This window comes from Paramisgurnus dabryanus, chromosome 21 (assembly GCF_030506205.2).
Source record: "Paramisgurnus dabryanus chromosome 21, PD_genome_1.1, whole genome shotgun sequence".
NCBI lineage: Eukaryota > Metazoa > Chordata > Actinopteri > Cypriniformes > Cobitidae > Paramisgurnus > Paramisgurnus dabryanus.
Genome location: NC_133357.1, coordinates 23,578,296 through 23,594,391, shown reverse-complemented (window position 1 = coordinate 23,594,391; position 16,096 = coordinate 23,578,296). Strand labels below are relative to the sequence as shown.

At 36.8% G+C, this 16,096-nt stretch overlaps 1 protein-coding gene across 3 annotated transcripts in view; it reads left to right on the top strand.

The window, feature by feature from the left end:
- znf512b (zinc finger protein 512B) overlaps window positions 1-16,096 on the top strand; it is an 86,313-nt gene that overhangs the window by 3,217 nt on the left and 67,000 nt on the right. For all 3 annotated transcript variants that reach the window (XM_065286323.2, XM_065286321.2, XM_065286320.2), the window contains exon 2: window positions 852-977. In XM_065286323.2, coding sequence (XP_065142395.1) covers window positions 854-977 — 124 coding nt within the window. In that variant the 5' untranslated portion in view covers window positions 852-853. The remainder of the gene's footprint in view (window positions 1-851; window positions 978-16,096) is intronic.

Here is a 16,096-nt window from a genome sequence, read left to right as displayed (position 1 = left end):
GCATACAAGATAAATCAAGCAGCCATATGCTCAGTCACTGTTCAGCAAATAATACGACACAACATTAATGGTGATTTAAATGAGTGACCCATTAGGCCAAGCCTAATGAAAGACTGAAATGACATTTAATGAAGTTAATAAGAAAGTATGATCCCACTTTAATCAGCAGTGTTTATTACAATTAGTCATTGGCAGTCCTCATTCAGTCAATATAAACTGCACATTTTATCTTCTGGATTTAAAGATTTAAAGTAATAGTTTTTATATATTGTGATCTTACATTTAATATGGTTATAATTGAACCTTTTTTCAAAGTTTACAGGTTATAGATAATAATGGTAAAATAATCCTAACATTAAAATTAAAATTTTCTACTTGTTATTAAAAATAGTTGATGAATTGGACATCATGATCTAAAAATAAACAGGTTGTTAATTGCATTTATTAATCTTGCTTGCATTTTTTTTTTTTACAAACAGCGAATTTACAGATATGCTATTGCTCATGTTAGTACATTAATGTTATACAGTACAAACTATAAAAAAACACATTGTGCTTTTCATTTCTTCATTTTGCTGTAAATAATGTGTTTTTATTCATGAAATTAAACTATACTAACAGGCTATCATATCCTCCACACAATCAGGCATCCGAATTTTATGACAAATATCAGTTTGGAGTTTTCTAGATGATCGAGTTTATGTGAATAATTCAGTGTCTGTGTATATCATACTGACCCTGCAGATGTTTATAATCGTGCACAATACTTTAAAATACAGAAAAAGCATGTTGTGTTTGTTTGCATGCTGTTAGTACTTTCGATTATCCTGATCTGTTTGTGCTTACAACAGGCATGGACACCTTCAGCGGTGCCCGGGTGGTGAAAGCGTCGTCGGGCATGTCCAAGGGGCGTACTGCCAAACAAACCCACCCTCCTGAGATGGCTCGAATGGGAGGCACGGAAAACGACAATCATGGTGGGAAAGCATGCCGTTTGTGTCTATACCATAGAGATCTAAAACTAACACACATATGCAAAATATTAACAAATGATTGGTTAATGGTCAACAACTTAGATTTTAGTTTACACATTTGTAAACCCATGGAGGAGGTTTGTAAGCTTAAACGGCTGTGTTTTTATGGCCACACTTGATAGTTGTGGCATTGGTGCGTCTTGCTTCAACCTGTAAGGAATCTCAGAGGGTCTGACAAGCGATTTCACGCTTGTGCGCTTAAGAGAGGAAACAACGGCTGCTTTAGTATGGTGAAAGGTGTTTTGACAGATTAAGTCCTTGGAATTAAGGTGGTTTTTAATGACAGTTAAACACAAACCATCTCCCTGCAGGCTTTTATTTACGCCACCATTACGCTAGTACAAATGTTAACGACAACAATGTTCTCAAGCAAAATGGAGACAAGTGGTTTATTGTGCTGAACAGTGATGTAATTATTTAAATACCTATTCCTCTAATTTGTAGTTTTTGTATTTTGCAAATTGTGCTGCGGATGAACGCTACCACAATTTACCACAACAAATATAAACAATTTAAGAGAATGTATACGGATTAACACATTTTTGTCTTATATCTTACTCTTTTATTTTATTTCACTTGAAGATTGCATATTTTGAAAAATGTATCTTTTTCAAGCTCACTCTAAAAATGTCTGGGTTATTTTTGACCCATAATGGTTAAATATTGGACAGAACACACAGCTAGGTACATTTTTTATATTTACAATATTTACCCATTATGAGTCAAAAATAACCCAGCCATTTTTAGAGTGCTGTTAAAACATTGGATTGGTATTGGTAACACTTAACAATAAGGTTATATTTGTTAATATTAGTTTATGCTTTAGCCAACATGAGCTAACAATACGCAAGAGTTCTACAGCATTTATTAATCTAAGTTCATGTTATTACAATACACTTTTAAAATCTAAAGTTATATCTGTACTCTCAGAATAAAGGTACAAAAGTTGTCACACCGTCCCTTTTTAAAAAGGTCAAAAGTTGTACCATTTTGGTAAAGATATGTACCTTTGATGTACCAGTAATTACTTCTAAGGTACCAATGTGTACCTTTGTGCACCAACATGCACTTTTAGGTACAAAAGTGTACTTTTTGAAATGGTACCGCCCCAGTGACACCATTTGTACCTTCTTGTACCTCTATTCTGAGAGTGTGTAAACATTAGTTAATGCACAATGAACTAACATTAACAATTGTATTTGCATTAGCTAACATGAACAAATGTTGATAAACTTAATTGTTAATCTTTAGTTCTTGTTAGCTAGTGTGTTTGGTAATGTTAACAAATGCAACGTTTTTGTTACTCATTTATTAAAGGTCCCGTTCTTTCTGTGTTTTTGAAGCTTCTGTGTTTACGGTGCACAATATAACATGTGTTCATGTTTCACGTGTAAAAAACGGTGCATTTTTCACACAATTTACTTAATGTATAGCGCTGTTTTACTGTCCTAAAAATGTGCTGATGTCTTCCTTGTTCTATGAAATCCCTCCTTCAGAAATACGTATGGAGTTCTGGTTGTGTAGTTTGTTTAGTGTGTTGTGATTCGATAGCAGCTTAGCTTGCCGTTAGCTTAGCTGGCGACTGACGTATTCCTGTGGGCGGAGTTTAGTCAAAAATCTGTTCTACTGACGTCATTAAAGCAGGAAGTAGAGGACTGTAATCCAAACCGGCTGTTCGCTGTAGGCTTTGAAAGGCAAATTCTGTTAAAAAAATATATTGCCTGGCAGTAAACTTTGAGCTTTATCATCTTCCAGGTATTATTTATGCTATAATAGCAACATTACACTAACTAGGGTTTTAAAAAATGGGATCAGAAAGAATGTGACCTGTGACTTTAATAAAATGTTATAATGTTCAGGTAGAGTTTAGCTTAAGAGGTGATCATCCTGCATTTGCTTGATGGTAATGACATTTTTTCTTATTGGAGAACAAATTTGGATAATTGACTAAACCTTTAAAAAATACCTTTTTCTTTTTTTACTGTAAAACCATGATTTTGACTTAAACTTTCACTGCATGCTTTTGTCAGCTCTCCTTTCCATGATAATCAAAATACTTTTTTAGTCATTGTTACATTTATATATGGTATATTGAAATGTATATTTTTAGTTTTTAGGAAGTACAATAAAAGATACCCTACTTAACACAATTTTTATAGAGAAGTGAAAATGGCTGGCAAGTGGAAAGACCCAAAATTCAAAGTTCTCACTAATAAACCATTTCATCAGTTGAAAATTAGGTAGATATAATAAGAGAAAATAGTATCTGTCATCTATACTGTAATCTTAATTTTATAATTTATATTATTTTTGGGGATTAAAAAGATATTTGAAGAATTACCGATATACCTTCAAACCACCCAGATAATGTTGACTATATTTTGTAGCCCGATATTAAGGTGTGTTTACACCAACCGCGTTTCAGGTGTCAAAATCGCGTCTACTGCACCTAGTTTGCTGCTTGAACAGTTTGAATGCATTCGCGCATGTAGAGCGGAGTAGACGCGCGGAAAAAGTAAGCATTTGACGCGCGTCAGAGGCAAAATCCACTTCTTGTGGGAGGGGCAAGTGCTATGCGGTTGTCTGTTTGCAAGATGACTGATGTTGATTGTGCATTTATCGAGAGAGTTACCGGTTTGTATTTGGTAACCTTACTATAGGGGGAAAATAAACAGCGCGGGTCGATAAACGTCACGTGACTCAAAAGTGAAATGTGTATTTACAACTTACCAGGTTGCCCGATGTCCTCACTGACACTCTTCCAAGCGAGGTCCTTTTTATTCCTGTCGCCTCTATAGAAATAAGAACTTGTTAACATTTTTCAACTCGGGCATCAGCCGGCAATTCGCGTCAAACACAAAATGCACAAAGAGCACCATTCACGCGTACCGCGCACAAAGCTCAATTGGTGCCTTTCGCGCCAAACGCCTCATCCGCGCCGCGGGACCTCCAGACGCGCATCAACGCGTCTTCACATTGACTTAACATTGAAATCACTCACGCTTCACGCCTCTACCGCGGTTGGTGTAAACGCAGCATTAGACACCAGCTGTAGGGAGCAAGATGTTTATACCTTGTTAAGGTTGCAAAAAAATCTAATTATTATAAAAATCACCTTTAACTCTTTCCCTGTCAGCATTTTTCATGATTTTCACAAAAGTTTAATGCCTTCCAGAAAATGTTTTTCTTTAACTCTTTCCCCGCCATTGACGAGATATCTCGTCAATCAAGAGAAAACGCTTCCCCGCCAATGACGAGTTTTTCCGTCTTTCCGCAATACCGCTATTATCCACTAGGTTATCCACTTCCGCAACTTTTTAAACCCGGAAGTATTGCCCTATGGCAAGCTGCTGCATGTCCGTGTCTGTTTAAAGATCGCTCTGAATGGGATCTCTATGAAAAGTCCGTCACAAAAATGGAATTATCTCTGCTTTTTGCTCAAAATGTGGTGTTTTTGCAGAAACCTACCCATATTCAAAAGCTGATTACAAAAGAACTACTGAAGGTAGGATGAAATGGTTCTTTTTTGTTTGAAAGCAGAGGGTCTGTTCTTTCATTTGGTGTATTGTATGTTTATATATTTGAAGAAGAACATTTTCTGGAAGACATTAAACTTTGGTGAAAATCATGAAAAACGCTGGCGCTGGCTGGCAACTTTTTTTTTAAACGCTGGCGGTGAAAGAGTTAAATATATAAACATACAATATATCAAATGAAAAAACTGACCCTCTGTCTTTAAAAAAAAAAAAGTTTCATCCTACCTTCATCAGTTCTCTTTTTATCACCTCTCAAATATGGGTAGGTTTCTTCAAAAACACCAAATTGTGAGCAAAAAGCTGAGATAATTCCATTTTTGTAAAGGACTTTTTTCAGATTCAGAGCGATCCTCAAAACTTAGATGGACATACAGCTGTTTGCCTTAGGGCGATACTATGGGGTTTTATATACCGGTACTTGCAGAAGTGAGGGATAATAGTGATAATAGCGGTATTGCGAATTGACAAGATAACTCGTTATTGGCGGGGAAATAGTTAAAGTTGTACAAATGAAGTCTTTAGCACTACATCCACTCACAAAAATTTTAGTTTTGAAATATTTATGGTAGGAAACTTACAAAATATCTTCTGGAACAAAATCTTTACTTAATGTTAATGATTTTTGGCATAAAAGAAAAATGTATAATTTTGATCCATACCATCTATTTTTGCCCATTGCTACAAATACTGTATACCCGTGCTACTTATGACGGGCTGTTCGAATCTGGCATTCTTGGATTTGAATCCCTTACTGTTGTTTTGATTCTCCCAAGGCTTTGTGGAAAGAATCGATTCCCAGCCCTACGATCCAAGGTAACATTTTTGCAATTGGCAGATGCTTGTACCCAAATTACAGGTTATACATTCAGTGTGTTTTCCCTGAGTTCGAATCCATGACTTTGTGGACTGCTAATGCAATACTCTACCACTGAGCTATACAGGAGCTTTAAGTTGAAGCAGCTATCTGATGCACAGGGAAATGTAATAACTGGGCTTGTATATTTATTGCTGTCTATAGAGCTTTTTGTGAAAATAACATGCAATGTTTGACCAGTCTGGTTCATTCTCTAGTACCATTCATTTCCATTATACTGTTGTTAAGTGCTTTCAGAGGACAAGTTATACATTCATAGCTGTTTGGGTTTTAGTATAAGCCCAGCATAAGCACTATTATTCACTTCTCTTATAGCCATAATTTGATAGGTTATAATGATAATGGGTTTCTTTTAACCAATCGCAGAAGCTGATGGTGCAAAAATGATGCAATACATCTGTTTCATTCGTTTAGTGTTTTTGTTAAATGCGAGATGCGCCCACAGTTGTACTGTAGTTAGCAAAGTACCGGACATTTCATCTGAAACTTTGTGTAGCTACCACATTTAAAATCCCATAATTCTTAGTGAAAGTAGCCCTTACTGACAGACGCCTGCTGGAAAAAACGAACTTGGCGCCGAGTCACAACAAAAGATATTTGTGCCGGCCGGGGCTATGCTGTTTTGAATTGAACTGTGGATGGTGGAGAGCATTTTATTGCTTTCACAGCGTTAGATCGGACTGTCTCCTCTGGAGAATATTTATCGCTGAGTTTGCAACCTCTACAGTAAATGCTGCAGCTCTCCACTACACCGACTGCATGTTCAAACGCAGCTTTTCTAATGCATTTATTTAACACTCGCTGGAAACCATGTCAGGTTTTGTGAAACAACAATCTGTCATTAGCAGTTTCACCAAGCGGTGAGGCAGAACTAAATGCAGCCCATACGACAAGCGACAGAGATGCTGGGAATTCATTTAACGGTGTTTAAATGATTAATTGATAATCATTATACTCCCATCGTAATTGTTATCGATGGCCTTTTGAAACAGTAAACAAGCTTATAGAGTGTCTTTTCTGAAAAGACTGTTCATCGACAGATTTTGTATTATTTCACATATACTCATCGACTTCCTATTATTATTCATGCGGTTGTGTCTACTGCTTTTAACTTGTAAATGATGTGTATGCAAAGACACGAACAATAGTGTTGCGTTATGTCACTGATTTTTTGTCAGCATTTTGGAAAGCCACCATGGGATGCGGTTGAACCCGAAATTTGTGAGTTATCTGTGTGAAAGCGTTCAAGTGGTTGTGAGACAGCGTATGGTTTCTTCAGACGAGGGTGCGAGACAGTTGTCTGGTATTAGTTAGGTAGATGTTGGCAGCTGAGTTATACAGCTCATATGCTTGCAGCTGTTTCGCTTCTTATTTCGGGAAAGTGTACAGTGTATTATACTTTACAGGGGCATATTTTACACTTTCCTCACATGACCTTACATGACCATTTCCACTGTCTGTGTTTAATGTAAATCATTAAAGTGACACCATGTAATTTTTCAACCTTCATAATACATTTTCAAGACCCTTGTGATAGTACATGGACTTTAAATAGGTTGAATGACATGTCTACCATAGCCTGACGGGGTCTGTATCACTTTTACTCGTATTTTAAAACTTAGGGTTTCTGGTAGTAACCAGAGCACAAAAAAAAACTACAAAATTCGACTGCTTTACGGCATACGTCACTTCCTCCACACAATTTGTTTTTAACGTGAATTTTGCTGGAGGCTACTTAAGGAGTGTAGAGAGTAGTTTCTAATATGTGACTCTGTGGCACAGTCTTTAGTGTCACGGACCTATGACACGGGCGACCCGGGTTCGATTCCCCTTTAAGGCAATTTTTTATATAAACTGTTGATTCATACATAAATGCGATGTTCTTTATAAATTACGGCGATTATATTGCATATAGTTCCCTGTATTCAGATGCTGTGTTCACGTATTTACCTTTCTTTTTACTGTGTCTATGATATTTACATTACAATCCAGGATGCTATAGCACTCAAACTTGCTCACAGTGTAAAACCAAACCCTATTCATTCACCAATCAGATCCGAGCGTTTCTCTCTTCTCTCTTCCTCATTTGCTGCGTTCCGCTGTCACTCGCGTGACGTATTACAAAGCGGCAGACCTAAACGCATCGGTTTACTTGGATTTGTAGCGGTTTTCACACAAAAAAGAGGAATAACGAGCGCCATTGCGGAAAATCCTGGTGGCGAGGGAGAGAGAGAGGATGCAACAATATTTGTTTGGAAAAAGGCAAGGAAATACGTCTGGTCGTTTCTGAATTGGAAGGCTGCAGCCTCCGGAGGTCAAATATGCAGGCTGCACACGTCGTCAAGCCTGGGTTATTAAGGTAAACTGAGCATTACATTCGCAGGTCATAAGCATACTGCAACAATTTACGATTAACTAAGTATAATAGTCAACTTTGTAATTGTTAATATTGTGAAATAAGACAGTCTTGATGACGTATTAGAAATACGACATCCGGAGGCTGCAACCTTAAGATTGAGAAATGGCTTCTGCCACGACGAGTTCCTCATCAGAAAGTTGTAACATGACTGCGTTTCTCCCTGTTGTCTCAAAATGTTGATCGTTTAGCATTTTAAATGTTTAGTTTTTAGTTTAGTTGGTTGGCCAGTTCCTTTCCTTTGCGACAGTGCTGCGGCGCTTGTGGGCTCTAGGGGCGCTAGAAGTGAAAAATACGTGTCTAGCACCCCCTAGTGGCCAAAAGTTTCATGGTGTCCCTTTAAATATTTCAGCTATTATGAGCTGTGTTTTTTACAGTGTAGTGAACATTTGCTGCTCATTTACTCACCCTTAGGCCATCCAAGATGTAGGCAACACTTTGTCTTTTGTAGAACAGTAAAGATGATTTTTAGCTGACACCTTGGTGTCTGGTTATTCATATGCAAATCCACAAGTACCCGAGCTGAAATCATTTTTTGTGATTTTTCTACATAAAATCATTCTACATAATGTAAAGAACATTATGTAAAAGTATAACCTTGATATCTTTAATATTTACTGAGTAAGGTCATCTCACAGATTGAAATTAAAGTAGATTAAAAATAAAATAAACTGTAGAAATGTACACTGAGGTCAGACGTAAGCTTTCCAATCAGCTTGCATGCTGTGCAGCTGTATATTTTCAAACAGGGAAGAAGATTTAATTTTTTTCATCATACACCGTTTCAATAAAGGTGATGGGGACATCCCACGTGAGGCTTTGACTTTCATGTAAAAATGTATTCCACTGTGTAGACTAGGGATGCACCGATACCACTTTTTTGGAATACGAGTACGAGTACTTGCATTTCAGTACTTACCGATACCGAGTACTTAATAAAAAACATGATTTAAATTTACAGGTAACAGCTTTAGTCATATAATTTAACAAAAAAACAAAGGACTAGTTTTCCAGTTTGTTGTAAACTCTGCCTCTTTGGACAACATTAGGCATTAACCCCTTAAATGCCGCTCAAACATAGACATTTCTTAGACCGTGGAATCGATTTCAGGTATCGGGGGAGTTTTAACGAGTACGAGTACTTTAGAAAATGTGGTATCGAGGCCGATACCCGATACCAGTATCGGTATCGATGCATCCCTAGTGTAGACAATGCTAAGATATGTATCTTATATCGTTATTCGTGCTAAAATTACAGAGATCTGATTTTCGGTCAATATTGCTCAACCCTACACTGTAAACCTGAACTGTTCAATGCACTCATTTAAAGATCACCTAAGCCATTTTCACACAGATATGCCGTAAGATACACGGCACAAGCATCCTGGAATTTTACGGGACCGCTTGATATTTTATTCATTCACACTGCCAAGTTTACACGGCATCTGATGGTCCCGGAAAGACACGTGACCTGTTGAAAGTCCCGCCCTCTCTTCTACGCAGCGTCTGAAGTTTGCATATTATTTATTATTTCTCTCTCCAGAAACAACTCACGTGCATTTTTGTTTATGATAAGACTACAAAGGAGCGCGTGACACACAGTTCTATGCTGGTGAATGATCTCAGCTTCAGAGTGGATATTTGACGAGCTCCCCGATTTCTGCTTGATACAGTTTTCAGACATTTCTCATCGTGATTGTTTATATGCATTTAAAACCCGCATTTTGAGGAGCTGGACGATATATCTTGTTGGGATGACGTGCGGGTATTTTCCTTTATTATAGCTCAAATGAGCAAGTGACGCGATATTCTTTTATGCTGCTGAATGATCTCCGTTTCAACGCAGTAAGTAATAATCTAACTTACCTGATATCTGCTTCAGTCCAGTTTGCTGACATTTCTCGTCGTGAATGTTGTAAATCCCTGATTTTAAAGAGTTGAACCAACATCATGTTGCCATGACACGCGCGTCCTCACTACGGCACGTGCGTCATTGTTTATGCGTCTCATTTATCATTTCCTGATAACTGCTTCAATCTAGTTTGCAACATTTCTCGTGGTGAATGTTTATATGCATGTTATCTCTCGTTGTAAGGAGCTGAACCATAACTTGTGTTGTGATGATGACGCGCGCGTCCTCACTTTGACACACCCATTATGGCATTCTTGCGGCTTCTTGTTCACACAGAGGGTTACCCGCGTATCTTACTAGGTCCTCTTTCCGGCAACGATCCCAGAAGATTAACGGAACGAGTTTTTGTTCACACAGACGCTTGTCTGGCAATTTTACGGGTATTTTCTGGGACCAGAGGTCTGTGTGAATGGGGTTCTATTATCTGATTCACGATTTGACATTTCCTTTGGTGTGCAAGTGTGTATTAGTTCATGTTAACAACAGTGTTGGGAGTAACGCATTACAAATTTGGGTATGGTATGATTTCTGGGAGAAGGATTTTTGAGTTTGGACTTGAATGGTTTCTTATGCCCATTCCCCACGAACCTTGGGGTTTGGAAAGGGGATGGTGGGGGGATAAAAGAATGTGTGAAAAACGATTAAAAACGATTGAAAATGTGTGAAAAGGAGTGAAAATGACTGAGAAAGGCTATGCCTCTTCCCCACGAACCATGGGGTTAGGAAAGGGGATGGTGGGGGGATAAAAGAACGAGTAAAAACGAGTGAAAATGAGTGAAAATGTGTGAAAAAGAAGTGAAAACGTGTGAAAACGAGTGAAAATGTGTGAAAATGAGTGAAAACGAGTGAAAATGAGTGAAAATGTGTGAAAAAGATGTGAAAACGAGTAAAAACGAGTGAAAACGAGTAAAAACGAGTGAAAATTTGTGAAAATGTGTGAAAAAGAAGTGAAAATGTGTGAAAAGGAGTGAAAATGTGTGAAAAAGTGTGTAGAGATGTGTTGACCTATATTTGAAAATTAGGGTTACAGCAGGCTGTAAGCTTAAAACGAAGATGTCCCCTCTGGACATGTCCCCTCTGAATGGGTTTTGCGACCTCCAAATAGTGTATATACATGTCATTTTTATATATAAACCCATAGGAAAATAATGTGCAATTCCGTATCTCATATACCAATAATATAACGCGTTACTAATAACATTTTGGTAATATTTTACTTGTTACAGTCTAAGTAACGTGCGTTACAATCATGCATTTCAAAATTGGACTGTGTTATTTTTATTTTTGACCAATGCCATGCGACCAGCATCCACACAGGAAAAAGCTGCGAGGAAAATAGTATGTCTGTTTCCGGGTGCTATATGCTGCATGTTAATTTTTACTTTAATTTTGTATTTTTGTATATAATTTTGTATATTTCTGTGATTCAATTATAGACACGTATCTTAAAGCGCTTCTTGTTTCTACGATCATAAATGCAGACATGGTTTTATGTTTTAGTATCTGTTACGTCCTGCTCAAGCCTTGCTGGTAAAGTTGATCGATCAGCTTGGCCATCTGCAATTTCTGGATCAGATTCGACTCGTATTGATAAGGCAGTAAAGACGATATTAACTCCTGTCAGTATTGCATTGTGAGGGAATCTTTCAAACGTAAGTAGCGTCACTTTTCCGACTGATGACAAAGGTATTCAGGCCAATCACAACATACTGGTTAGCTGGCCAATCGGAGGACACTGCGGATTTCAGAACAATCAGCTTTTTACAAAATCAATGCATTTCAGAGAGGCAGGGCATAGAAGAGCAAAAATAATGTACGATATGTTAAAAATAATGTTTTTGAACCATTTACCACATGAACACATTGTATTACACAAAATACACAAAATAACGTTGTTTTAGCAATATAATAAGTGCTTTTAGTGCATGCACCAGAAAGCTTACATTTCTGGCATGCTCAGGACCATTTGCCTGAGGCTTTAGTAGTAATAACGATGTAAATAATGTTCAGTTTACTTCATAAGACCTCAATATATCATCAGGAGCAGCGGGTATTAATTTGGTGTTGCCTGTATCTCCATTTTTTTTGTCTCTCAAAGACACCTACTTCTTGGACGGCCTGAAGGTAAATAAATTAACATGCAGCAAATTTACATTTTTTGGTAAACTATCCATTTAAAACCTCTCAAATGTTTAAATTGCCATAGGCCTGTATGAATTGACATAACATATTTTCTAGATTATCACATCATTGTTTTTAGCTCAATGGTTTTACTATTGCCAATTGACATCAATGGACTCATTTTAACAGACAAATGTATTAGAAATAGATCTACTTCCCACATTCTCATATTTTATGATGAGTAATGCCCACTAATAAAAGCCCTGTCATAGTTTCCTTCATGTTGTCCTCTATCTCTCAATCTATTCATCTCTGTCGGTCTATGCTGGCATCAGGAGAGCCTCCTGTGGAAAGCTGAATGATGGCAGTGCTTGCCGAAGCATTGGAAAGCCTTTGGCAACAGCTGTGTGCAGTTGGCCGGTGCAGCTGCAATAGGCAGTAGGAACAAATAAGGTCATTCTTTCTGACTGCTGTAATTGTAGTGAAGTGCGGAGCAGACATGCTTTTTGACTGTGTGTCTAAGACCGTTTTTTGTGCGAGCGTAACATATGCCTCTGTATAGTAATTGGCCTCTTTCCTGTCAGTCCGACTGGAAAAACTATTACACATACTAGAGAGTAATTTCATTTTCTGTTTTAGATTAACTTGCTTAGTTATATGTTCCTGTTGCTTGATTGGTAAAGCATTGCATTAGAAAGGTCAAGGGTTTGATTCTCAGGGAACACACACACTGATAAAACTTATAGGTTGTGATGCATTGTATGTCGCTTTGGATAAAAGCATCTAATTAATATATGCGTCTTCATTTTTGGGAAAGAAACTCATTCACCGCCAGCCTTTTTTGAAAAGTTGCTCGCCAGCATTTTTGGGATTTTCACAAAAGTTTCACAAAATGCCTTTTAAGAAAATTTTCTTTAAAAAAAAATATAAACATTCAAATATATCAAATGAAAGAACAGACCCTCTGCTTTAAAACAAACAATAAACAAACAAACAGGAAATTGTTTTTTATCTGCTTATAAACTCTTAAATATGGGTATTTTCCCCTAAAAATATATATATTTTTAGCAAAAAAGCTGAAATAATTGCATTTTTGTAAAGGAATTTTGTTAGAGATCAGATTCAGAACGATTACCAAAACATACACAGATTTTTTGCTTCAGTTTTTTAAATAAATCGTCATTTAGTGGATAATCGGATAAATCGTTTATTACAGATAACCATAAAAACTTGTCAGGAACATGGTTTTTTTCATGCAAATGTTTTCTCTTGATTGATGAGATACCTCGTTAGTGGCAGGGAAAGAGTTAAGAAACCGATCATTTTTATTTTCAACAAGGTATTTGTTCCAGTGGTCAGTTCTGCCTTAAAAATTTTTTGTTAATTTAACTTAAAAATATTAGTTGATTTAACATTTTTACTAAGTTAACTAATATTTTTGAGTTGAATTAACTCAAAATTTTAAGGCAACACATACACTTTTATGTTGAACATTTTTTTTTTGGTCATTCCAAAATTATTATATTACAATTCAGAACATCAGTGACCACGTTTACATGCACCCTCATAATGCAATTATGATTTTGGCAATATTGCGAATAAACTTTACCACAAAAGCTCATAATCTCAGCAAGTATAATCATATTAAAACAGGCGGTGTACAGTGGTTTTAATCGCAATATGTAAACACTAGGGCTGGGCAAAAAAATTTTTTTTTTGATTAATCTTTTTTTTTTTTAACGTAGTTGATTCAAAATCTATTCTTAAAGGCCACAAATTTATTTTTAAAAAAAGGAAATAACCTGATCCTTTTTGATCAAGGAATGCGACTCTTCTGACTTTTTCCAGCATACATTTTGCATCTTGCATCAAAATTTTATTGTATTTAACATAATTGTATTTGAAAATTAGAGGTTCTGTTTTAATGTACCCAAGTGTACCTAAAATAAAAGAATTTAATATACAGATTTCAGGGTTCCCACAGGTCCTTGAAATCCTTGAAAGTTTGTGAATCTGGGGGGAAAAATTCAAGGCCCTGGAAAGTTGTTGAAAATATACATACATATATACAGGTCATTGAAAGTGCTTGAATCTATTTTATGCAAGAAGTTTTTTTGGGGAAAAATCCATATTATTCCCCGTGTAGTGTAGGATAATATCATAAAAATTCTACACTTTAAGCACACGTGCTAAACTCTTTACTTTAAATGGTACAGAAATCTTCGGTATGCGAATGTTGATTCGTACCAAAATGCTTTTTTGCATAGTTGTGTTAGACACATGAAAACGTCTCGGGTTACGTATGTAACTGTTGTTCCCTGAGAAAGGAACGAGACGGTGCGTCTCCCTTGCCATACTTCCTGCGTCCCTGTAACGCCGTCTTTGGAAAATTTCAGATAGCGATATACTTCCTGGCTTCCGCGTCACCCTGTCTTTGTGGTTAGGCCTCACCATTGGTTGAATTTGATATACACATTCAGACGCACTTACCCCAGGAGGCGTCCCCAAAGTGTCACCGCAGTCAGTGATGCAGCGCGAGTTCCCTCGAAAGGGAAATGTAACAATGTATCTTAAAAAGCCACACAGATCCAAAATCGAAACTTACCTTTATTGCAGTGTGTCATGTAGCTGTCCATCAATGTAAACAACGTGTAAAGTAGTTGAACCAAAAAGTGCACGATTAATAAAGTTATTGGCTTCTAAAGTAGGGAGTCGACTCTGAATCGCTGAAACGAGTTGTTATAGGGAGTGAGTCTTCTTCCTGATATTATCCACGTCACACGAACTTATCCACGTCACATGAGATACTAATCTCCGCCTACAGCCTTGCCCGGGAGAAACGAAAACTATGACCCGCCCACAGCTAGTTTGTGTGTGAGTGTAAACATCAGCTCACGCTGTGTTTTCAGCTTGTGTTGTTTTCACTACCAAAGGAGACTTTTTCAAGGAGGGATATACTAAACGTGTCTGGCTGTGAAGAATCAGTGGTTTAAATTAATTTTTATCGGAGGGATTTAGACGTTTGGCAATGAAAGATGGTTCAGTACCCACTTTATTTGGAACAACATGCGTCTCCTAACCACAACCTGTAAGTATGATTATAGCTACATACTTGCTTAAAAGAGTGTAAAATGTCTATATTAGTTTTTATTGCTTGGATTAATGATGAATGATATCGTTGTTTAAACTCTTAACTTATATACTGTCAGAGTCACGATAGCAAGCGGTTTTGCTATGACCCGGTTAGTTTACATAAATGCTTAAATGAGTGTAAAATTGTTAGTTTCAATCGTCGTTTGTATTGTTTGGATTAATGATGAATGATGTTGTGTGTTTAAACTGTTAATTTACTGTCAGAGAGTCACGTTAGCAAACGGCTAACGCATGTTTTGTTATGACCCGGTTAGTTTACATAAATGCTTAAATGAGTGTAAAATTGTTAGTTTCAATCGTCGTTTGTATTGTTTGGATTAATGATGAATGATGTTGTGTGTTTAAACTGTTAATTTACTGTCAGAGAGTCACGTTAGCAAACGGCTAACGCATGTTTTGCTATGACCCGGTTAGTTTACATAAATGCTTAAATGAGTGTAAAATTGTTAGTTTCAATCGTCGTTTGTATTGTTTGGATTAATGATGAATGATGTTGTGTGTTTAAACTGTTAATTTACTGTCAGAGAGTCACGTTAGCAAACGGCTAACGCATGTTTTGTTATGACCCGGTTAGTTTACATAAATGCTTAAATGAGTGTAAAATTGTTAGTTTCAATCGTCGTTTGTATTGTTTGGATTAATGATGAATGATGTTGTGTGTTTAAACTGTTAATTTACTGTCAGAGAGTCACGTTAGCAAACGGCTAACGCATGTTTTGTTATGACCCGGTTAGTTTACATAAATGCTTAAATGAGTGTAAAATTGTTAGTTTCAATCGTCGTTTGTATTGTTTGGATTAATGATGAATGATGTTGTGTGTTTAAACTGTTAATTTACTGTCAGAGAGTCACGTTAGCAAACGGCTAACGCATGTTTTGCTATGACCCGGTTAGTTTACATAAATGCTTAAATGAGTGTAAAATTGTTAGTTTCAATCGTCGTTTGTATTGTTTGGATTAATGATGAATGATGTTGTGTGTTTAAACTGTTAATTTACTGTCAGAGAGTCACGTTAGCAAACGGCTAACGCATGCTCATTTACAGTTTTG